Source organism: Natrix helvetica, assembly GCF_964273705.1.
Source record: "Natrix helvetica genome assembly, chromosome: 4".
Classification (NCBI taxonomy): Eukaryota; Metazoa; Chordata; class Lepidosauria; order Squamata; family Natricidae; genus Natrix; species Natrix helvetica.
In genome coordinates this window covers 71,099,781-71,123,879 of record NC_138550.1, presented here as the reverse complement: position 1 = coordinate 71,123,879, position 24,099 = coordinate 71,099,781, and the positions used below count along the sequence as shown (strand labels likewise).

General features: G+C 40.6%; 1 protein-coding gene across 5 annotated transcripts; it reads left to right on the top strand.

The window, feature by feature from the left end:
- The first annotated feature begins 1,103 nt into the window (after window positions 1–1,103).
- On the top strand, window positions 1,104–23,828 carry TMCO6 (transmembrane and coiled-coil domains 6). Of its 5 annotated transcripts, none has more exons than XM_081950062.1 (12): window positions 1,104–1,368; window positions 1,706–1,827; window positions 2,883–2,992; window positions 4,926–5,109; window positions 5,281–5,385; window positions 6,122–6,207; window positions 7,017–7,079; window positions 15,045–15,156; window positions 15,249–15,429; window positions 18,921–19,015; window positions 22,342–22,509; window positions 22,614–23,828. In XM_081950062.1, the coding sequence occupies exons 1-12, from the start codon at window positions 1,251–1,253 to the stop codon at window positions 22,788–22,790; spliced, it is 1,521 nt and encodes a 506-aa protein (XP_081806188.1). In that variant the 5' UTR covers window positions 1,104–1,250; the 3' UTR covers window positions 22,791–23,828. The 5 variants fall into 5 exon arrangements, with proteins under 5 accessions (XP_081806188.1, XP_081806187.1, XP_081806189.1 ...); XM_081950061.1 differs by having other exon boundaries at window positions 6,963–7,079; XM_081950064.1 differs by having other exon boundaries at window positions 1,242–1,368; window positions 1,675–1,827; window positions 6,963–7,079.
- The last annotated feature ends 271 nt before the right edge of the window (window positions 23,829–24,099 follow it).

The window sequence follows — 24,099 nt, the reverse complement described above, 5'->3', positions numbered from 1 at the left end:
TGTTAAGATAGTTCTGAATCTTGAGTCTATCTTCCAAAGCAGCAGCCAACAACCTTTCTAGCAGCAGGACCGGTTTTGGAAGAAAAATGATCTTCTACAGTAGGGGGGGAGAGGGGGATAGTTTCGTGTGCAGTCTATATCCCGTGCATAGAACAGATGAAAGTTTGCTCATTCACCTGCCGCTTGCGTGCCCTACTTCCTAAGAGGCCACAGACCAGTACCATGGCCCAGATAATGGGCACCACTGTTCTAGTGTTAGCTATTCCCCCCAGCTTGGTGTTATCTGCAAATTTGATGAGTTCTCCTTCCATCCCGTTCTAGATCATTTATGAAGATATTAAAGAATGCTGGGCCCAAGGAAGAACCTTATGGTACCCCACTGCATGCCTCCCTCCATGTAGAAGGAGTTCCATCTGTTCTATCTTACCAGTAGACTGTGGTCTATTTTGTCAAATGCCTTACTGAAGTCCGAGTACAGTAAGCTATGTCCTCAGCATTCCCCTTATTCGCTAATTTAGTCACTCTGTCAAATTACATTGTCAGATTAAATTGTCAAATTAAAGCCTGGGTGTCCCACTTTTCATCCTAGTTCTGTGCTTTCACCAAAATATCAAGTTAGTTCCGCCCCCCTTCTGAGAGACAGTCGCGAGGCACATTATGATCCTCCGATCTGCAGTGCCTTCCGCTTCCCCAGGCCCCACCTTCAGTTCCTTCCTCCGAGAGTGGCTATATCATCCAAGCCGAACACGGCTCCACCCCTTTCTGCTGCGCAGACGTTCCACCGTGTCCTCGCGAAAAAGGCTGTGGAGAGCCGACGTGGGCCGGAGAAGGGGGGTTGCTTGTCTTGGTTCTGTTCTTCCATGTATAGTATTAGCCTTCTGCACGGGAAAAGACGTTCAAGGAATGTATAAACGGCTGGAATTCATAATGGGCGGGCTGTTGAGTTGCACGTACGCAGTAAGCTCCCAGTGGCCAATCAGAAACACAGGTGTGACCATGTGACATAAAACTACATTTCCCAAAAGGCAAGAGTATTACCCGAGAGGCAGTCCCTTAAAGAAACAGTAATTAATTCCTAAAATAACAACAGTGTTTAATTCCTAGACTAATAATACCCCTTAAACAGCACATAAACACAGAGCCCAAATCAGAACTGGAGTTGACTAAGCTAGACTTTAAAGGGCGCCATCTCGTGCCATAGTGCTGTATCTGATTTTGGCTACTGTTTATTCGTCCATTCTCGGGTTTTCATGATGGCTGCTTCGGTCCCTGGAACGGCTGGCCCGAAAAGCTGGAAGAGAAGTGGTTATCGCTCGCATGGAAGCAGTGTTGAGTACCTGAGAACTTGGCGGAGAGAGAAAGAAGCAGGTAACTGTGTTTCTAATTTCCATATTTAGTTTTGAACTGAAGGAAACTCATTATTTTTATCCCACTTAATGTATGGGATAAAATGTCATTTTAGCATGATTCCATCCAAACATTTAACTTAAATAATATTTTAAAAAATGGTCAAACTTACTAAATTTCTCAAAAGATAATCATATTTTTATTCATTTGTATAAACTTCTTTAAGCTTTCATTATGCTTTGTCAATTGCATTTTATATAATTGAACCACTATGTAATCTTGTATAATAGCATTAAACTATTCTTTTCACTCTTCCGTTTATACAAGGGCACTTGATAGTTTTACAGTTTTGTTACAGCTCTAAGAAGTGCACGGAGGGTAAAACAGTTGTTCAGTAAACGGCGTTTATGTGAAGGCAAGTCATTCGATGGAAAAGTTGAAATGGATGGTGAGACAGCAGCTCTTTTATCAGAAGAAGAGGTAAGATATACATCACTAAATTAATTGGAATTCACTGCAATATATTTAGTTTCAGTCTTTAGGTTATCAACTTTCTGGAAACTTACCTAAAGTACTAGTTCTCTAGTTTACATGCTATCAGATGCTATCATGAGTAATGTAAATATCTGTGTAAGCTGTCTTGAGTTGCGTAGGCAGCAATATAAATTTTTTAAAATAAAATAAATAAAAATAAAATTAATTACTACATAGATAGACCTTCTCAAGGGTGATGTGTCCTCAACCTGGTCCTTCAGGACTTCCAACAGTGCGCACATCATTGCTACAATCAAGTCTGCTCATCTTGCTTCTCTCTTTTCACCATTCACAGATTTATTATGTTTGTTAAGTGAGTTTTGCCCCATTTTATATTTTTTTGCCACAGTTGTTAAGTGAATCATTGCAGTTGTTAAATTAGTAACACAGTTGTTAAGTGAATCTGGCTTCTCCACTGATTTTGCTGGTCAGAAGGTCGCAAAAGGGATCACATGACCCTGCAACTGTCATAAATACAAGTCAGTTGGCAAGCATCTGAATTTTGATTACATGACCATAGGGATGCTGCAGTGGTCGTAAGTGTGAAAAACAGTCACAAGTGACTTTTTTCAGTGCCATTGTAACTGAACAATCAATCACTAAATGAATTGTAAGTTGAGGACTACCTGTATTCACTACTGAACAGAGGGTGTCTTTTGGTTTACAAATGATGGCGAGCAAAGGTTTTATCAATATTTCTGATATGCCAGCTGCAGTTGTTAATGAGTTGATCCATTTTGGACAGTCATTCATGCTTTAGCTATAGCAATCTTGATTTCCACAACCTCCTATTATCATTTAAGTGGCCATTTATTCCTTAAGTGAAAATTCTGGATTGATTTGTTCTATAATTCATTTGTTTTCTTGACAAAAAAGTCTCTCTCTGCTGCAAAATGTGGTTTATTTTTGCCTTCCATATCAAGTGGAATAAAAACAAACTTCCATCTCAGATTTGGTTTCTCTGTAAAGCTTTGTGTTGATTCAGTATTGCTCACTGGCAGGTTTCACAGCTTTTTAAAAAAATCCAGAGAGGAACAGAAGACAGAACAGACTTTATGCAACTTCTTCGACAAGGACTACAATACAAAGAAATCCAGCAGAAATTTATCAGGTTAGCTGATGTACACTTCGACTATAGAACAATACTAGTATAAATTGCTTCTTTGGTTCGATAGAATCAACTAGAGTTTATGCTGTCACATTTATCTGGGTAAGAGGCCTTTCCTGCCGCCTTTTTCCCCAGCTAGAAGGCACCAAGCTAGATAACATGATGCCTCAAAGGCTTTGATCTTGACTTAACGTATATGCTAGTAAATAGCTTACATATAACCATTGGGAAGTGGCTGGTTTGGTTGTTTGGTAAGATGTGGCTCATTATTTCATGTCTAGATTCAGGAGAATTTAGCTTATTTGTTTCAGTGTCTAGATTTAAGAGTGTTACTAGCTTAATAGTTTTAGAGCTTTCAGGAAATTTTCCTGAATCCAGAAGGCATCTTTAATGTGTGTCTTTCAAAACAGAGCATATCAGCCTTCTTTCTGCATTTAGTCTTGAAGTCTGCAATTGTTAGTAAATTTTATATGTATTATATTATAACTTTGTCATTGAGTGACCAAATAGAGTTTAAAGGAATTTGTTGGAACTTAAGGGAAATTAAATTAAATTTTCTCTAAATCAAGTGTTTGCATTTGATCTGTATAACAGTCTGGAATAGAAAGCAATACTGGTAAAAAACCTTCCTAAAAAGAAAAATATAAAGATATACCAACAGGAATCTGCCTTTCTTGGTCACTTGGTAAGAAAGGCATTGCTTTTGTTCCTTCTTCCTAAATATTTATGTCTGTCTCTGCGATTCCTGCAAGAGATGATACTTGGTTGATTTTGTTTTTCTCTTCACAAGATTCATTACTTTTTCATTTTGATTCTATAAATGATTGCCAAAATAACATTTACTAGGCAAACAATATAGTAGCATTTAAAAATTTTCCTTTTAATATCTTTTGTAACTTTCTGTTGCCACACTGCAGGATATTTTAATTTCTGCGAGATATTTTATACATACATGGATGCGTGTGTACAATCTTGTAATATTTGAAAATAAATTTTCCCCTTTTCTAATAACTTGCAATGTGGAAACATTATTTTGCTTGGTAGAGAAAGAAAATTTAAAAGTTTGTATATAAAAACTTAATTACAAAACATTCACGTTTAATATGTAGAGGAGCACCATTTTATTGGTTAATTATAATTAACTTTCAGTCCTCACTAAAAGGTTAGATATTAATTTTGTCTTAGCAGGTCAGAATTAGGAATTCAATTCTGATTTATACAAAGGTTAAAAAGTTGAACTACTACACCTACTACTTACTGTTCAGTGTTTTGAATGTAGATAATTTTATTCCTTTGCCTTTTCTTATTCCTTTGCCTTTTCTTACATTGGAAAAAAAATAAACAGCTTCAGAAATAAATGTTATGAATGGGGAGGCACTCTGCAGCCCCAGCAGTACTGTTTCCCCCCCTTTGTTCCATCTGGCTGATATACTTCAAAACTGCAATAGATAACTCAAATTTGGAAGAGGAAACACAAACCAAATCTTTAAACTTTATGATCTATGTTCAAAAATGTCCACATTGTATTCTATTCCAGTTCTGGGGAGGAAAATAAATGCAGTCAGGTTTTTGTTTTTGTTGTTCTGGTTCCATAAATGCTATTCACTTTTGCTTATCCTAGCCTCTTGGGTTGTAATGGTATGTAGGAATAATCTTGAAAGGCAGAAGGTACTGGATCCTCCCTAGTTTTCTGGAAAGTGAAAGTAAAGGAGGCAAAAATACTTTCAGACTTGTAAGCATTTGTTATTATAGCTTTATAATATCGCTATTATTAATACTCATAGTTTGTGCTTCTTGTCTGGATTAGCATGAAGGGCTGACAAGAGTTAGATTACCTGTAACTGTTCTACTTTCAACTGGGCATTGCTTTCCTTTGCTTAGACATATCCAACAAGGATGCAGTGTAGCAGGAGAATATATATGTTTTAATTGATAGGTTGGAGGGAAATATGTCTGTGCTGATTGGCCTATTTACCAGCAACCTAGCCAATCTGCAGATGGATGCAGCTTGCTGTTTACACGAACTTTCACTGTCTACTGATCCTGCTGTGGTCGAAGCATGTTTGCCAGCAACCTCTTATCTCCTGACTTACCTATCTGGACACAGTGTAGCTCTCATGGTAAGATGGATTCTTGTGCTTAATAGCTCTTATTTCTGTTAAGGCCGAAGTGAAATTTAAATTTCCAAATATTTACTAATCTTACTCTTGTTTGTCGTTCTTGTTCATAAAGTTGCAGTTAGATTAGAGTGAACATAGGAGAGGAACATACCCTTTCCTAATGTATTTCAGGAACTGTGTTTATACACATTAGGGAACTTAGTAGTTGAGATGAAAGCTGTGAAGAAACACCTTCTACCTCAGGGCATCATCTCAGTGTTGGCATCCTGTATACAGGTGAGTATCAAATATAATTCTTGCCCAGCTATTTTTTAATATCAGTTTTGGTTTATTAATTACTTTTATTTATTACATTTATATTGCTGATGCAGATGTGAAATTTTCCTTCTTTAATCCTTACTACAAAAATTGTATTATTTAAGTTACACTGAGAAATAATGACTGGCCCAAGACCTTCTAATGAAGTCCAAAACTAAATTGGTATTCCTAGTCTTGATTGAATGCCTCAATTACCACAATGCACTCATTTTTCTTTCTACGTCTAAAAAAAGTGAAATCTCCTTTTTCTGTAACATGTGCTATATCTTACAGTTGCTCGAGACATTTAAATAATTTTCAAAGAGCATATCTTCCTTTTAAAAAATATAGATTGCTACTATATTATTAAGAGTTGCTTAACTTATTGAAAAACTTTTGAGTGTTGCTAAAAGAGTATCTTTTCTGAGATAGTTCTTGCATAGATAACCTTGTCCTCAGGTCCAATATGTTATTTTCTGCACGGATCTTTTAGGAATGCTGAATATAGGCAACTGGATTATCAGCATTACAGCTTTTTCTTCACTGACTTAGCACAATTTATCAAACAGAATATTTGTGGGATGTTTTCGTACAATTTGTGGGATATTTAGAACAATCTGTTTTCTTGTACATGCATTGCTATTCTCTGCTTCCTTCTCCAACTGCCTCTTTGACCCTAAACTATTGGATGATAAGTTGGATTGCTTGATTTCAGTCTCCTCATGTGATGATACAAGAAGGTGTTGGCTATGTTCTGTCACAACTCTTGCAATCCAAGGAAGCTGCAGCTGAAATCATACCGTAAGTGAAATTCCAATTAGGAATTACATGCTTATGTGGTTATGTGATGCCCATTTGGATCCAAATACCATTTTTCAGTTCCTCTTGCCCTAATTGGACATTGGCAATGTCAAGTTCTGTGGCATGAGGGCTGCTCAAGGAAGTATTTCTCTTGGAAACTGCTCCTGCAGCAACAGTGTCCTGGGTGATGTGGGGCAAATGATGTGGGGTGCTTCTCACTAGGCTAGCCTCTAGTAGGGTGCTTCTCATAGGTAAGCTGTCTCTTGCTAGTCACTTGCCCAACCTCCCCATAAAAAAGAAATAATCTTTTTGCTTTTTCATTTATATCTTCCTTGGTCTTAAAGTAAAATTTATTCTTAATCGTGCTTGGTGCTTGGAGATTGCTTAGATAAGTCCCTGCAGCTTTCCTGGCAAGATTTTTCAGAAGCAGTGTGCCATTGCCTCCTTCCTTCAACTGAGAAAAAGTGACTGGTCTAAGGTTACCAAACTGTCTTTGTGCCTAAGGCAGGACTATAGTCTCCCCGTTTCTATCCTGATTCCTTAACCAGTATCTACATACATTTTAATGTGGAGAATCTACATGTAGCAGCCCTGTAAAATTGTATATAAATTCTTGCTGCATTTATCAAGGCCTCCATAGTACAGTGTTTTCTTCAACACAATATACGGTAAGCTTCTTTGATATGGTAGTACTTATCTGACTGCTGCTTAGTTCTCTGCTTAATAATTAAATACAATTTTCTTTTTATCTGCAGGTTGCTCTTAGAATCCACCCTCCCTCAACACATGCTTCACTTGGTTTGTTCTAGGCTGGAAGATGGAATAGGAACTGCAGTAGAATGTGCATGGGGTCTTCACTACATTATTTGCAGGTAAATATATTTTGTGGATAATGAAGGTTTCAAATAGTAGTTAGCATATAGAGGGGAATAAATGTTAAGCAGAGGCATAATTTTTCATTCCAGGCTTTGTAGGTAAAGCATGAGAAAAAAACTTGGTGTCATTGTGGAGTGTCCATTAAAGAATTAATTAATCTCCTTAGCAACCGAGGATGGAGAAAATGTTGAGGAAAAGACAGTTGGTAGCGAGACTACTTTTTAGACAGAATTTAGTTATAGGCTTTCCTGAAAGAAAAAACATTGTTATTTTAAATAGGAAATTAGGTTAGTTCATGTGCTAGATTACGCCTCTGGTTACTCTTCTATTGGTTTTTTTAGAAGGAGAGAGGGTGTGTCAGTAAATAGAAAACAGAACAAAACAATCACTTTGATAGGATTCTATTTACAGTTCTGTAACTACATTGACTAATTGTATACATTGATTTACAATAAAAATAACCCAGAAGGTTGATCCTTTGGCATCATATCACTGGATTTTTAAGGTGATATAATTATGTCAGAAAATCAGGGGGAAAAGGAATTTCCAATTTGTCTGAAGTCAGAGCAAGAACAGAGAAAGACAGAGCCAGCTACCAGTACAATGGAAAAATCAGGAGAAAAGAACTGGGTTTATATATTTACAAGTGCTTTTATTCTGCTTCAGGGGGAAAAAGCAACCTGAGTGCCTTAACAAAAACAAATGCAATAAAAAACAATACCATACACATTAATATAATATCAGTAGTAAAAGTCATATTGACAACATCACTTATGCTAGGTACATAATCTTAATTTCTGAATTCTTGCTTAAAAACAGTAGATGAGTTTTCACGAATTTTCTAAATATTAACAATGAGGGTGCTGATTTTATTTCCAGCGGGAAGCAGTTCTCCATCAAGAAACATGCTTATTTCTAAATCCCCTTCTCTTGCCCCTTGAGGGTGAAAGACAGGGAGTTTTAATATCGTTCTTGTGCTGTACTCCTTGGGTGAATAGATTCTGCTTGGAGTAAGCAGCCCTACATACATCTATGCCCAAAGCCATAAATGCCTTTTTTACTAGTACCTTGAATTGTACCAGAGACAAATTGGTAGCCAGCACAATTCCTGAAGTACCGGTATTGTGAAATATTATTAGGAGGTCTCCATTAACAGACAAGCAGCTGCATTTTGTATCAACCAAAAATTCTGGATGATAATCCCATTTTGAACTGAGCAAGCCACTTTGATGTACTACTTAAAGGCAGTGGTCTAGAAATTGGGACACTCTGAGTTCTAATCCTGCCGTAGACTGGATGGACCACTCAATCTTGCCAGCCCTAAGGAAGGAGGCAATGGCAAACACTTTTCAAAAAATGTTGCCAAGAAAACTGCAAAGACTTCTTCACTGATCTTCTACCCACTAACCATTTTGAATAGATAGTCCATTTAGTAGATGATGAGGGCATGATTGTTTGATGGAAGCCCTGTGGATGTGTTGAAACACTCCATTATAGCCAGTTCACCTGTCTTACTCTAACTTTAGACCATATTCTATGTCCTGGAATAAGAATAACATAGAGCTGGGATGGACCTTGGAGATCTTCTAGTCCAGCCCCCTACTTAATCAGGAGAACATATACTATTTCACATAAGTGACTGTCTAGTCTCTTCTTAAAAACCTCCAGTGATGAAGTGCCCACAATTTCTGAAGGCAAGTTGTTCCACTGGTTAATTGTCCTTACTGATAGTGTTTCTCCTTAATTCCAGGTTGCTTCTCTCTTTCATTAGGTTCCAACCATTGTTTCTTGTCCTGCCTTCTCATTCTTGGGAGAATATTTGACCCCCCTTCATTGTGGCAGCCCCTCATATATTAGAATACTGCTATCATGTCAGCCCTAATTCTTCTTCTCTTTAGACTAGCCCAGTGGTGGGCAACCTTTTTTTCCAACTGAGCCAAATCTCGCCAAAACCACGATTGAAATTTATTTTGAGAGCCACATTTTTAAAACCGAAAATACATAGGATGGTACACTGTTTTTAGTTTCAATAAACTCTGGCATTTGAAGCACGCAAGTCTTAAAGCTGTCAAGTTACAAGATCCTTGCATCCCTAACCCTTTAGAAAAAAAAACCCCAGGGGTCTTCAAACCTGACAGCTTTAAGACTTGTGGAGTTCAACTCCCAGAATTCCTCCTCCAGTCATGTTGGCTCAGGAACTCTGGCACTGAAGCATGCAAGTCTTAAAGCTGTCAAGTTACAAGATCCTTGCATCCCTAACCCTTTAGAAAAAAAAACCCAGGGTCTTCAAACCTGACAGCTTTAAAACTTGTGGACTTCAACTCCCAGAATTCCTCCTCCAGTCATGTTGGCTCAGGAACTCTGGCATTGAAGCATGCAAGTCTTAAAGCTGTCAAGTTGCAAGACCCTTGCACCCCTAACCCTTTAGAAAAAAAACCCAGGGTCTTCAAACCTGACAGCTTGAAAACTTGTGGACTTCAACTCCCAGAATTCCTCCTCCAGTCATGTTGCGGCGACGTCATCTGCGTGGATCCATCTTCGGCTTTTTTCACAGGGGGCAGGGCTGCTGCTGAAGATGTTGACGATGAGCCCCTGCCGCCACCAGAACAACAGCTGCCTCCTCCTCCTCCTCCAACAGCACCACTACATTTGGAGTGAAGCCGCCAAAGCTCCCACTGGCGCCCCCCTCCACTCGGAGCACCGCGTTACCCCTGCTGCCTTCTCCGCCGCCGCCATGCTTTTGAGAAGCCATGAGGCCTTTTTTCCCTGCTCCTGCCCCCCCCACCGCCTTCCTACTGGCTCCCGCGGCCTCATGGCTCCTCAAAAGCACAGCAGAGGAGGAGGGGGCAGGGTAACGCAGGGCCCAACTCAGGTGCTCCGAACGGAGGGGGAGGCGCCGCTGCCATAGGCGGGGGCGCCGGCGGGAGCTTTGGTGGCTTCACCTCTGCCGCAGCATCGGGTGCTGTTAGAGGAGGAGGAGGCGGCAGCAGATATTCCGGTAGCGGCAGGGGCTTTACTTTAGCTGCAGCGCCGGGCGCAAGCAGCTAGGATTGGCCGCTCAAAAGGCAACAGACAAAAGCCACTTTCCCAGAGGGGGGGGCTGTTGGAAGAGGGAAGTTGCTGCTGTTCCCCGCTTGCCGCTTTCGGAGTCGTTTTGAGGCTGAAAGGGAGCAACTAACACGTGTCCTTGCCACAGTGTCATTGAAATGCAATATCTTCTGTGTCTTCCCCCCCACCCCCCCGAATACCGAGGGCGATTTAAACAGATTAAGGCCGAAGGAGATAAAGTGAAAGTGCAGTTTGTTAGCGAGTCAACCCCCCCCATGTCTTCCTCCTTAAAACCTGTAGCGGCAGGGGCTTTACTTTAGCTGCAGCGCCGGGCGCAAGCAGCTAGGATTGGCCACCCACAAAGGACCTCCTCCCCGGGCTTGCTTTCCTGGCGTCAGTCGCCCCGCGCTCACCAAAACAAGTCCGGGGAGGTCCTTTGCGGGCAGCTAGTTCTAGCAGCCGCGCACCTTAGAGGGAACAGTGGGAGGGAGGGGAGCGGGCGCCCGGCACACAGAAGAGCCGCATTAAAATGTGTAAAGAGCTGCATGTGGCTCGCGAGCCGCGGCTTGCCGACCACTGGACTAGCCAAACCCAGATCCTGCAGCCGTTCTTCATATGTTTTAGTCTCCAGGCCTTAGTTGCTCTTCTCTGAACTTTTTCCAAAGTCTCAACATCTTTTTTGTAGTATGCTGACCAAAATTGGCTGCAGTATTCCAGGTGTGGTCTTATTAGGGTTTTATAAAGCAGTACTAATACTTCATGTGATCTTGATTCTATGTCTCTGTTTATACAAACCAGAATTGTATTAGATTTTTTGGCTGCACACTGCTTGCTCATATTCAAGTGATCATTCACTAGGACTTCAAGATCCCTTTCACAGTTACTGTTTTTGAGCCAGGTCTTGCCTAATCTGCACTTATAACTTTGATTTTTCCTGCCTAAATGTAAAACTTTGCTTTTCTCCACATTAAAATTCATTTTGTTGGATAGGGCCCATTGTTCAAGTTTGTCAAAATCTTTTTGGATCCTGAGCTTGTCTTCTGGGGTGTTGGCTATTCCTGCCAGTTTAATGTCATCTGCACATTTGATGGATTCCCCTTCTATTCCCTCATCTAAGTCATTTATGAATATATTGAAGAGCACTGGGCCTAAGATGGAACCTTGTGGTACTCCAGTGCTTATTTCTCTCCATGAGGATATAATGCCATTAAGAACTACGCGTTGAGTACAGTTTGTCAGCCAGCTACAAATCCATCTGGTGGCGATGTTGTCTATTCCACATTTTTCTAGTTTACCAAGAAGTAGGTTGTGGTCTACTTTATCAAATGCCTTACTGAAATCTAAGTATGCTATGCCCACAGCATTTCGCTGGTCTACTAATTTAGTTACTTTATCAAAGAATGAAATAAGATTGGTTTGGCATGATCTGTTTTTAACAAACCTGTGCTGGCTACTAGTTATAACTTTATATGTTTCTAGTTGTTTGCAGATCTGTTTTTTGATTATCTTTTCCAGGATCCTCCTAGGTATTGAGGTTAGGCTAAGTGGTCTGTAGTTTCCTAGGTCTGTTTTTTTGCTTTCTTGAAGAGGGGAACCACATCAGCCCTTTTCCAATCCTCAAGTAATTTCCCAGTGTTCCAGGATTTTTGAAAGATATTGTACAATTGTTCTGGGAGCTCTTTCAGAACTCTGTGATGTGATCTGTCAGATCCCAGTGATTTAGGTTTGTCAAGGTTAGATAGTTGTTCTCTAACCATTTTCTCTTTCTTTTTATTTCTAGTTTGTCTTTTACAGTAGTTTTTAAAATATGTTTGGCTATAATTTCTTTTTTTGTGAAGACTGATGCAAAGAATAAGTTAAGCAGCTCTGCTTTCTCTCTTCCTTGCCATCTTCTCTCTTTAGTGGATCTACTGTTTCATTGACTTTTTTCTTGTTATTAATATGTTGAAAGAATTTTTTAAAATCATCTTTAACTTTTGTTGCAAGTCTTTGTTTATTTTGAGCCTTTGCTTTCTTAATTTTATCGTTGCATGTTCTGGCTATCTGCTGATAATCAGCCTTACTTATGTGTCCCTTTCCATTTTTTGTACTTGTCCTTTTTGTCTTTGTGTTTGTCAGAGAGATCTTTGTGCAGCCATGCTGGTTTCTTTTTGAATTTCTTGTTTTTCTTTTTCAGTAATATTGTGTTTCCCATGCATCTTGAGTTGTTTTCCTCTTTAGGATTTTTATCTATGGAAGCTTTCCTAGGATCTCTCTGAATTTGTTAAAATCAGCTCTTTTAAAGTTTAAGACACTGGTTGGATTATTTTCTATTGCTTGTGTTTGCATTATATTTAGTTCCAATATGACGTGGTAACTTTCATCCCAGGTTCTGGCAACTTCAACTCACTCTATCACTTCTTCTCTATTAGTAAGAATTAGGTCCAGTATAGCTTTACTTTTAGTTCCCTCCTCTACCTTTTGGATGACAAAGTTGTCAGCGAGGTTACTTAGGAATCATTTGATCTCCCACTCACTGCAGAATTTGTCATTTAGAATGGAATGATATATTTGTGTATTGAGGTGAATACATATGAATACCAGAATTGAAATTTCCACATACCTAAATTTCTGTTTAGATTATTATGAAACAAATTCATTATTTTACAGATCTGGAATAAATAGAAGGTATATTCTAATTTCTTTCCTATAAGGCAGTAATTCCCAAAGTGGGTGGTACCGCCTTCTGGAGGGCGGTGGGATGACTTAGGGGGACGCTAAGAGGCAAGGGGGGCAGCAGGGGGTTGCTAAGAGGCAAGGGGGTCGGCAGGAGGACGCTAAGGGGAAAACCCGAAGGGGACATTCTCCCAGCAGCGTCTCAGGCACCTTTCTTGCCACGCAAGGAAGCGAAGCCAAATTTGTTAACCTCCCGCTCCAGCCTCCCCTGCCCTACTACACTAAGATCCCCGCGCTTCCCATTTCTGCTGGAAGCACACAGGCCATGTGAGCGAGCAGGCGTGCGAGGCCCCTCAATGATAGGGGAGCCGGGAGGTGCCAAACTGTGCCCAGCCATCCTCACTCCCTCACGGCTATGGGTGGGAGCGCCTGAGATGCCGCTGGGAGAATGTCCCCTTCGGGTTGCTGGGACAGCAAATTCCAAGAGAAAATGCAGCTGCTGGAATCGGTGCGCCTATAACTTAATGCTCTCCAAGAAGCCTGCATTACCGGGAGCAGCAGAAGAGCAGCAGCGGGCGCCACTGCCATCCCTGGTGTCCAGAATCCTCCTCAGGAGCTTCGAGTTGCAGCCGTTTGCATGTCTCTCCCGAGCTTCTCTCGGGAAGTGAAATGGCAGGCACCCTGCTAGCAGAGCCTCCGGGTGAAAGGCAAGTGAAGGGTGCAGTGACGGGAGAGGCTGGCCGTCCCCGAAGCCAGCTCTCGAGGAAGGAGGCAGAGATGAGGCCCGGGGCTCACTTCCCTTTATCCTTCCTCCAAGAGCTGCAGGTGGCAGGGAAACGAGGCTGCAAAACAGAAATTTTCGCCAACTGAAAGGTATGTGTGTGTGAGAGAGAGAGTGGGGGTGAGAGAGAGAGAGAAAGAGTTAAGAGAGAATAAAAGGAACGAAGAGTGGGAGAGAGAGAGAAAAGAGAGGGACAAAAAGAGAAAGAGAGAGAAAGAAAGAAAGAAGGAGAAAGTAAGTGGGGGAGACAGAGACAAGAAAGAAAGAAGGAACAAAGGAAGGGAGGAAGGAAGAAAAGAAAGAAAAAGAGAGACACACACACACAAGAAAGAAAGAATGGACAGAAGGAAGAAAAAGAAAAAGAAAGAAAGAAGGAAAGAGATATAAGAAAGGAAGAAGGAAAGAAAGAAAAGAAAGAGAACTTATGATCACAATTGAGCCCAAAATTTTGGTTGCTAAGCAAGAGCATTGTTAAATGAGTTTCACCACATTTTACAAGTTGCCCACTCCCACCCGGTCACATGACTGCCAAGCCATGCCCACAAAATAGGCTACAGAATAGGTTCTAAAAAAATTGGAAACCCACCACTGGTATATGTGTATGTTTGTGAGGGAGAGAAAGAATAATTAAGGTCATTGATCTAAAGATGAAAAACTTTAGATAAAAGACAAAATGTTTATTATCCATTTTGGGTTTCTTACAAGAACATCTTTTTGTGTAAGTTTGTGATATCTTAATGATATCTGTTGCAGTTTTGTGCTTTATGATAATACCTTACTGAGATTACTTCTTTCAATATTTACACAGAAATTATCATCTACTAAGAACAGTGAAGTTGTTACTAAATTTTACTGAGTTTATTAAGTTACTAGTTACTAAGGTTCTTGATAAATGACTATCAGACTTTGAAAACTTGGTATCACTGTATCATATTCAACAATTTTGTTGAATTAACATTAACTAAGAAGGTTTTTAAATTGGATTTTGAATAAACGTGCAATTAATTGTTACAGTTTTGAATTTTACTGTTACTATCTTCCTTCCATCGTGCAAACCGCGCAGTCACATGACTCCCCCAGCCATGCCCACCAAGTCACGCCCACAGAACCGGTAGTAAAAAAATTGGAATTCACCACTGGGTGGGGGGCACTGAGGATCAGTTTGTAGCACCAAGGGGACAGTGGACTGAAAAAGTTTGGTAACCACTGCTATAAGGTAATGTACCAAAGAGGTAAGCTTCTAGATAATAGATCGAAAGTGCTAAGAAGCTTCTGCTGTAGCTAAACCATGATTTGTCTCTATCTAACACTGTGTTTCTTACATTCCATGGGTTCCACTCTGATTATGAAGATTCAAAATCTGGTGCTCCTGAAAAATGAATGTGGAGAGGATTTCAGTAATGGAAAGGAGGAACATTGGGCTGTATCCATGTTGCTGAAATAATATACTTATCTTTTGGTTTCCTTCTATTTGTAGCCAAGTGAACAATTCATTGCTGATTTCCCAAAGGACCATGCCATCCCTAGTGCAACTGTTGCTGGAATTGTCCTCTCTGATAGCAACAACTTCTGTTGAGGGTCTAGAATTGGTAAAGTGAAAGGGAAATACTATATATTGGATTTACCAAACTAAGACTCTGAAACTTTTTTCTGATCATATCTCATTTTATTTTACCTTCAGTTGATATGCCCTCTTGTGCGGTGTGTTGGCAATCTTCTTGCAGAAGATAAAGCAAACAATGATGAACTGCTAATAAAGGAAGAGTGCCTTCTGAAGGCCTTGTTTGTCTTTATGCAGTATTTCCTGCCCAAACACACCTTTGTTGTAAGCGAATGTTTGTGGCTTTTGAACAACCTCACTGGTAGGTCCCTTGAACACATCTCAGATATTCTGGTTGAGAGAGCAACAGAATTGCTAGTCTTTCTTTTGTTGTCATTTAGACTCTTCCAAAAAGTAATAGCTTTGATAATGCTAAGAACTCAGTTAAAAGAATTGGTTAGAATATTAACTGCCTATTTTAGAACATTACAGATTAATAAAAACAGTGCATATTGTAGAATGATAGAGTATCCTTGCTCAGAGCAACATCTGTTTTTGAGAAGTAATAAACAAATACAGGTAATCCTCAATATATCAATGAAGATTCTCAGTCATCAATGTAAAACTGTCTTGAAGTTGAGGCATGGCAACTGAACTTATTTTCTTGTTGGTTTGAAACATTTTATTGCTTATCCAAGTAGCTTCTTCAGTCTGAACACATTGATTAGGGTGAATTTGAGATGGCAGAGAGTTGTTAGAATGTACCTATAAGGACCTGCCCCAGCTGGTCCCTAAGGAAAGTAAGTCTCTTGAATCAAAGGAATTTTTACTTGAGAGAAAGTGATTTCAGGAAAGCAAGGCGGAATCTGAAAAGTCCTGTGCAAAGCACACAGCAATTGCTTCATTTCCCCAAATCCAACTCCCCTAACCAGTTCACCAGCAGCCAATGTGAGGCCGCAAGGTTGTAATTGTACTACTAGGTACTAGGCAGATAACAGTTCACCCTCAGGGCACAACGACCTTGAAATCAGGCTGTAAGGAGCTGGGAGGGAATTCTGCTCCATCTCCAAAGACAATTCCCCTCCCTAATTCCAAAGCAGTTACAACAAAAGCAAAAGCATGCGAAAAATGCCAGTAAGCCTCCTCCCCTCCCCACCCTAACAGAATGGCAGGACACAATGGACCTGACAGTACCAACTCTTAAACTTCTTAGGAGGTCATTAATCTTGCTGAGACTAATGAAAGAGCAGCATAAAAATAGGGACAGGTTGTGTCCGTCAGTCCTGTTGTGACAGTCCACTTCTGTTGTGGCCTATGGCACTATAGCAACACAGAAATGAAGAGCTACAGGAAACCACCACACAGAGCCCAATAACTGCTGTTTGACTCCCATCACTCACTTCAACATAAACTAGGAGTAATCTGGACATTACATCACAGGCAGAAAACATTTAACCTCCAGGGATGCCTAAAAGAAGGAATACAGGCATCTGAGGGCAGCTCTGTAAGGCTTGTGGGTATTGAAATTGGGCCTTTATTAAATCAGCATCTGGATCCAACAGGTAAGCTGAAAGTCAGAGTCGGCGGAAGAACCTGGTCCTTCCTTACATGGCTGGTGTATTGGAGAAGCTAAAACCAATATTTGAAAAACACCACATACCTGTGTTTTTCAAACCCACCAACACACTGACACAGAGGCTTGTCCACCCTAAAGATTGGACATCAACAAATAAGAACAATACAGTGTATGCAGTTCAGTGCAGTGAGGAGTGTTCAGAGCTCCACATATATGGGCCAGCACAGGAAAAACAGTACTACAGGACCAGAATCAGCAGCATACCTTTATTTAAAAGCAAAAGGGTGCTCTTTTGAGGACAATAAGGTTCACATTTTGGACAGAGAAGATAAATTGTTTGAGAGAGGAGTAAAGGTGTTCATTTATGCCAAAGTGAAAAAGCCTTCCCTCAATAGAAATGGAGACCTCAGACACAACCTGTCTCCCATTTTTTGTGCTGCTCTCTTATCAGTCCCCAGGAAGATGAAGAGCACTTCACAAGTTCACCAGGGAGGCCATGCTTTGTGATTCCTAAGAATTTTAGGAGTTGGAATAACTTGCTCTGATTGAAGAAGCTACTTGGATAAGCAGTGAAATGTTTCAAACCAACAAAAAAATGAAGTCAGTTGACATGACTCAACTTCCAGACAGGTAGCCCTCAACTTATAGTACCAAAATTGCGGCGGACGGGGCAGGAGCAGGGGAAAAAGGCCTCATGGCTTCTCAAAAGCACAGTGGAGGAGGAGAAGGCAGCAGGGGTAATGCGGTGCCCAGCTCAGGTGCTCCGAGTGGAGGGGGACGCGCCGCTGCCACGGGCGGGGGCGCCAGCGGGAGCTTTGGCGGCTTCACCTCAGCCGCAGCGCCGGGCAGCAAATGTGGTGGTGCTGTTGGAGGAGGAGGAGGAGGCAGCTGTTATTCCGGTGGCAGCAGGGGCTCGTCGGCATCTTCAGCGGCAGCCCTGCCCCCTGTGAAAAAAACCGAAGATGGAGTAGATCCACGCAGATGACGTTGCCGTAACATGACTGGAGGAGGAATTCTGGGAGTTGAAGTCCACATGTCTTAAAGCTGTCAAGTTTCTACACCCCCGTTTTTTTCCTAAAGGATTAGTGGTGCAAGGGTCTTGTAACTTGACAGCTTTAAGACTTGCACACTTCAATGCCAGAGTTCCTGAGCCAACATGACTGGAGGAGGAATTCTGGGAGTTGAAGTCCACAAGTCTTCAAGCTGTCAGGTTTGAAGACCCCTGTTTTTTTTTCTAAAGGGTTAGGGGTGCAAGGGTCTTGTAACTTGACAGCTTTAAGACTTGCATGCTTCAATGCCAGAGTTCCTGAGCCAACATGACTGGAGGAGGAATTCTGGGAGTTGAAGTCCACAAGTCTTGGTGCAAGGGTCTTGTAACTTGACAGCTTTAAGACTTGCACACTTCAATGCCAGAGTTCCTGAGCCAACATGACTGGAGGAGGAATTCTGGGAGTTGAAGTCCACAAGTCTTCAAGCTGTCAGGTTTGAAGACCCCTGGGTTTTTTCCCTAAAGGGTTAGGGGTGCAAGGGTCTTGTAACTTGACAGCTTTAAGACTTGCGTGCTTCAAATGCCAGAGTTTCTGACCCAACATTTTGGTTGCTAAGCAGAAGTGTTGTTAAGTGATACTATATAACACTTTTAATTAAGCGGGTACCTTGAATAAACATAACTTTTGAGTTTCAAATAATACTGATTTCGTTGTTGTCTTAGGTGGCACCTGTGAAAAAAATTCAGGTGCTGCTCAGGCATGAAAATGTGCCGCTCAAACACTATACTTTTCTGCTCACACTGAAAAAAAATTAGAGGGAACATTGTCTGCAAACCTCCCCAAAACGGCCCATTTTCAAAAAAAGGCATGAATAGCCTGGGGGGGGGGGGGCTTGCAGAGTGCTCCGGGGGGGGCAGAAACGAGCAAAAAAGGCCCTTTTTTGTCAAACAAATTGCATGCATAGCCTTATGGAGGCTTATAGAGTGCTGCTCGGGGCTTGGGGGGCAAAAAATGGCCCATTTTCTGCTCATTTCTGCCCTCCCCAGCCCCCAGGAGCTGTCTGAAAGCCTCCATAAAGGTATGCGCAGCCATTTTGGTGAAGGGGCGGGGCTTTGGGAGGCAAAAAATGCTGTATTCGGTGTATAAGATGCACCGAGATTTTCAGCCTCTTTGAGGAAACAAGGTGCATCTTATACTCTGAAAAATACAGTACTTAATGAATGGCTGATTTTTCTTTACTTTTTTCAGTTCACAGCACCACATCTTGTTCTGCTCTGCTAAGCCTGGAGGTCTTTTCTGATCTGTTGAAGCTGTTATGTTCTTATCAGGTGATCAGCTTGTTGGTAAGTAAAATATTGTTTCTAAAATATTGTCACTGTGAAAAATCTGGAACTGCATATTCACAATTTGATACAAATGTTTTAGTGACATTTTTGGCAAGGTTAAGTTAAAGACATACATGAAACTTTGCCCTGCCATTAATCAAAGCAAAATAGCTGTTTCAGACAACTGATCTTTACACAATATACAGATACAGTGCAAAAGGAGTGTGGACATCCATAAGAATATTGGGAAAGGTTGGTAAGAGTGTGTGAGAGGTGTAGCATGGGTCAGGAGGGCACAAGGGGAAGCACAAGTAGTGTGGGTTGGGGAAGGTGCAAGGATGGCATGAGAGAAGAGGTGCATTATGGATCAGGGAGTGTGAGGGTTTGCATGCACAAAAAATGGGAGGAGAGGGTGCATGAGAGGCATGAGTCAGGTAGGGCGCAAGAGGGTATGCAGAGGGATGTGTACATCAGTTGCCAATGCACAGAATGCAATCATATAAGCACAGCAGTGCTGGGATAGTCAGAACTCCCAGGATTGATCTTAACCATTATCTTAACTTTAAACAGTTGCTAAACAAATGATCATAGGTTGAAGATTACCTGCATATTCCTATTTCTATAGATTAGAAATGTTCAGCTATGATGAACAAACCATTAAAATTAGTTTATTGAGTGTGGATAAAAGAATCCAACTGTTGCAGTTAGAGCCAAATTGGGAATGTATCCATTTTTACATATATTCCCAATTAGGAAACATGTAGAAATTGAGGTTCCCAAACTTGTGACCGTTAGAAATATACTAAGCTTCATTTAGACTCCACTTGGATAGTACTACTTACACATTACATTAGGAATTATAGGTCTCCCATCTCTTGTTTAGATGTATCTGATCAAATTCAGAAAATAGTTGCTGAATCTCTGATACAGTATAGGAGTATATATTGTTACTCTCAGTAACAAGGATGGATGAGCTGCTACAAATATAATTACATACAATTAATTTTCAAATTGAAATATATTTATTATATTTAAAACCCCCAAATACCTTTGGGAATTTACCTGTGTGAATTTGAACTAGACACAACGTGGAAGATTCAGTAAAATCCCTTATCATGAATATACATTTTATCATATAGATTATAGAATGAGATTATTATTTACAACTGTACAGAAGACAAACAGTTCACTGGTACCCCTTAGAATAACAACACAAATATTAAACACCCCCTTTTGAATAAAACACTGCAGGTGATATATATATGTGTGTGTGTGTGTGTGTGTGTGTGTGTGTGTGTGTGTTTGTGTTACAACCCCTGGTATGTCCAAATATGGGAGGAAGGTCACTACTCCCTCTTTCTGTCCTTCGGCTTATCACAGAAGACCATGCAGGCAGAAAACCTAAAAAGGCAACATTGAAAATAAAAATATGGTTTTCTGCCTGCATGGTCTTCTGTGATAAGCTGAAGGACAGAAAGAGGGAGTAGTGACCTTCCTCCCATATTTAGTCATACCAGGGGTTGTAACACAAATACATACCTATTTCCCTGGCTCAACTGATAAGGAACAGAGCCCGTGGCTTAGTGGCTAAAACTCCTGCCTAAGATATATACAGCCCGGGTTCAAATCCCAGTAAGGGTATGGCTAGCTGATGAGAGCTAATTAGCTCGAAATATATCTATACTAGTCTCCCTTTATTTATTTATCAGTACAAATACAACACACACACACACACACACACACACACACACACATATACATACATACATACATACATACATACATACATACATACATACATACAGTGCAGGTAATATATATACATAGTCTCCCTTCATTTATCAGCACAAATACACACACACACACACACACACACACACACACCTTAATCGGGTTTATATATATGTGTGTGTGTGTGTGTTTGTGTGTGTGTGTTGTATTTGTGCTGATAAATAAATAAAGGGAGACTGGTATAGATCTATTTCAAGCTATTTAGCTCTTATCAGCTAGCCATACCCTTACTGGGATTTGAACCTGGGCTATATTACATATTGGGCAGAAGTGTTAGCCACTAAGCCACAGGCTCTCCTCCTTATCAGCTGAGCCAGGGAAATAGGTATGTATTTGTGTTACAACCCCTGGTATGCCCAAATATGGGAGGGAGCTCACTACTCCCCCTTTCTGTCCTTCGGCTCATTATAGAAGACCATTCAGGCAGAAAACCATATTTTTATTTTTTAATGTTGCCTTTGCTATGTTTGTGTTGTATTTGTGCTGATAAATAAATAAAGGGAGACTAGTATAGATCTATTTCAAGCTATTTAGCTCTCATCAGCTAGCCATACCCTTACTGGGATTTGAACCTGGGCTATATTACATATTAGGCAGAAGTGTTAGCCACTAAGCCACAGGCTCTCCTCCTTATCAGCTGAGCCAGGGAAATAGGTATGTATTTGTGTTACAACCCCTGGTATGCCCAAATATGGCTTAGTGGCGGCAGAGATTTGGGGTTGGGGGTGGAGAACGCTAGATGGGACACAATCAAACTTGATTCAAAGGCTTTGGCTCCTGAGATCGGTGCGCTGCCATCCAAAATGCTATTACTACGATCTCTGCCGCCTGGAACCGCCCGAGAAGCGGCAGGTAAAGCGGGCGCTACAGCGATCGTGGTACCAGCATTTTGGATGGCAGCGCACCGATCTCAGGAGCCAAAGCCTTGAGGCACCTTTCGTTTGCAGGAGGAGGGCAGCTTAAAGCAGCGCCCCAGCAATGTGAGGAGCCGCTGCCACCGCCACCACCGCCTAAGCCCTCTCGGGAGCCCAGCCGAGCGGGAGCTCTGAAAGCGAAACCTCTCTCCTTTCCAGCCATCACGATCTCTGCAGCCCCCCCTTTGCCTGCCCCATTTTCAGATGACCCAGTGGCTACATTCGGCTTACAAGACGTACTCAGATTTTTACCCTCTTTTTTGGAGTAAAAAAGTGTGTCTTATAAGGCGAAAAATACGGTACATACATACACACACACACACACACACACACACACACACATATACACCCGATTAAGGTAAATTATTAAGGTGGTAAGTACATTTGAATGCAATTTGTTTTTATTTATTCTTATGGCTTAATTCAATTTTTAAACTCTGTGGCTAATCAGAAAAGTGTTGTTGGCTTTCATGTGTGAGGAACCAGATACATTGATACTGTGTTCTGAATCTTAGTGGAAAGGCAAGAAATTTTTGTAAACAATGTAAGATATTTGAGGAAAGTTTTTAATATCGGTATAAATTGATATTGGTAACTAAAGTTATTCATCTTAGTTTCTTGTTCCATCTTCCCCTTTAGGTTCTAACAGTGTTATGCAATATAGCTGCCAAGGGTGCTGCCTACTGTGAAATGCTGCACCAAAAAGCTGTGCTTCCTTCTCTTGTAAATATCCTTGTTTTTTCTGATGTCCAAGTAGTAGGCCAAGATCTGGAACTATTGCATCTCATCTTCCTTTACTGGCCAAAGGTAGACTTTAATGCATTGTGTATCACAATATTATTATATATTCTAAAAGTCCAAGATGTACTAGCAGTTTCAATACTAATGTGTATGTTCTTTCACTCTGCCAGGCTGCCATTGACTTTGTAAATCATTCTGGACTACATGCCTTACAGCAGCATCAAAATAACCTACATTTGCAAGAGCAAGTCAAAGTGCTAATTCACACAGTTAGCCAGATAAGTGGTGTTCCTCAAAATAATCCCCTTGGAATTGAAAATCTTCATTTTACTTCCTTACAAACTTGAATGACATAATTTGCCAACAAATTTTAAACAAAATCTTTTGAATAGCAGTATACTACTAAATCTCTCATGTCTGTATGATTGTAACCTTCAATTAAGCAAAATGTTGATAATAGAGCAACGATTTTTGAATCAGTTTACCATATTTTTCGGAGTATAAGATGCACCAAAAGGTAAATTTTAAAATGTTTTTGCACTCTGCAGACCTCCCACTGTGCACACTTCATTTTTTGTGAAAAACAGGGCATGCAGAGAGTTTGAGAGGCCTGCAAAGTGTTCCTGGGGGCTGCCCCTCCCCAAAGAGCAAAAAACGGTCAGTTTTTCGCCAAAAAAAGGGCATGCATAACCTTTAGGAGGCTTGTAGAGTGCTCCTAGGGGCTGGGGCAAAAACAAGCAAAAAAACAGCCCGTTGTTCACTCATTTTTGCTCTCCCCAGCCTCCAGGAGCACTTTGCAGGACTCCCAAACCCCCTGAATGTCCATTTTTGTGAAGGGAGCAGGATTTGAGGAGGCCAAAAATGTTGTACTCAGTGTATAAGATGCACCCAGATTTTTGCCCAGTTTTTTGGGGGGAAAGATGTGTCTTATACTCTGAAAAATATAGTACCTCAAATGGATTAACTTACAGAATGCATTCCTATGCTCTCTCACACACACATCCATATCCACCAGCACCTTTCCTTTCTGAGCATTTGTGCTCCCATTTCTTTTCCCTTCAGCTGAAAAATGACAAAGCAGTTAAAAAAGTATGTATTAAGGCATTCCAGGAATTCTGTAACGATTAGCACAATTAATAGAAATGTTTTAAATAAGCAAAATAAATACTCAGCAGTGAATTTTGCTGAATTTGATGGGATTTTGCAGGTTTATTAGATTGTATAGCATTTGTAGTTATTTGTAAGAATTTAAGATTTTTATTTGGATTTAAACTTTAAGCATTATAAATGTAGTTTTCAAATACGTCATTCACACTTTGCTAAAGTCCTATAGTCTAATTTGCAAATATAACATATTTTTCTTCATTAAATTGGTTATTACTGTATATATGCTAATATTTATTTGTTTGGGTGATAGAAGCCAGCAAAAACGGACCAAGTTTAAAATAGACTGGATATATCTGGTGAATGTGGAAAAAAACCCTACCAATACATCATTTTGGAAGTGTCAATTGGATAGCAATTTAACAAATAAATTCAAAAGTTGCTGATTTGCATTCTAAACTCCCCTTCTTTCCATGATGTGAGCCAAACTGGAGTGCATGTTATTCACCATATGTTTCTCAGTGCACGCCCACACATGCCCACACTGATATA

Bases quoted from the DNA above. Each gene is read 5' to 3' on its own strand.
- TMCO6 (XM_081950061.1), top strand. From the start codon at position 1,251: ATGATGGCTGCTTCGGTCCCTGGAACGGCTGGCCCGAAAAGCTGGAAG. The intron at 5,110-5,280 runs GTAAGATGGATT...AATGTATTTCAG, and splicing joins GACACAGTGTAGCTCTCATG to GAACTGTGTTTATACACATT. The intron at 5,386-6,121 runs GTGAGTATCAAA...GCTTGATTTCAG, and splicing joins TGTTGGCATCCTGTATACAG to TCTCCTCATGTGATGATACA.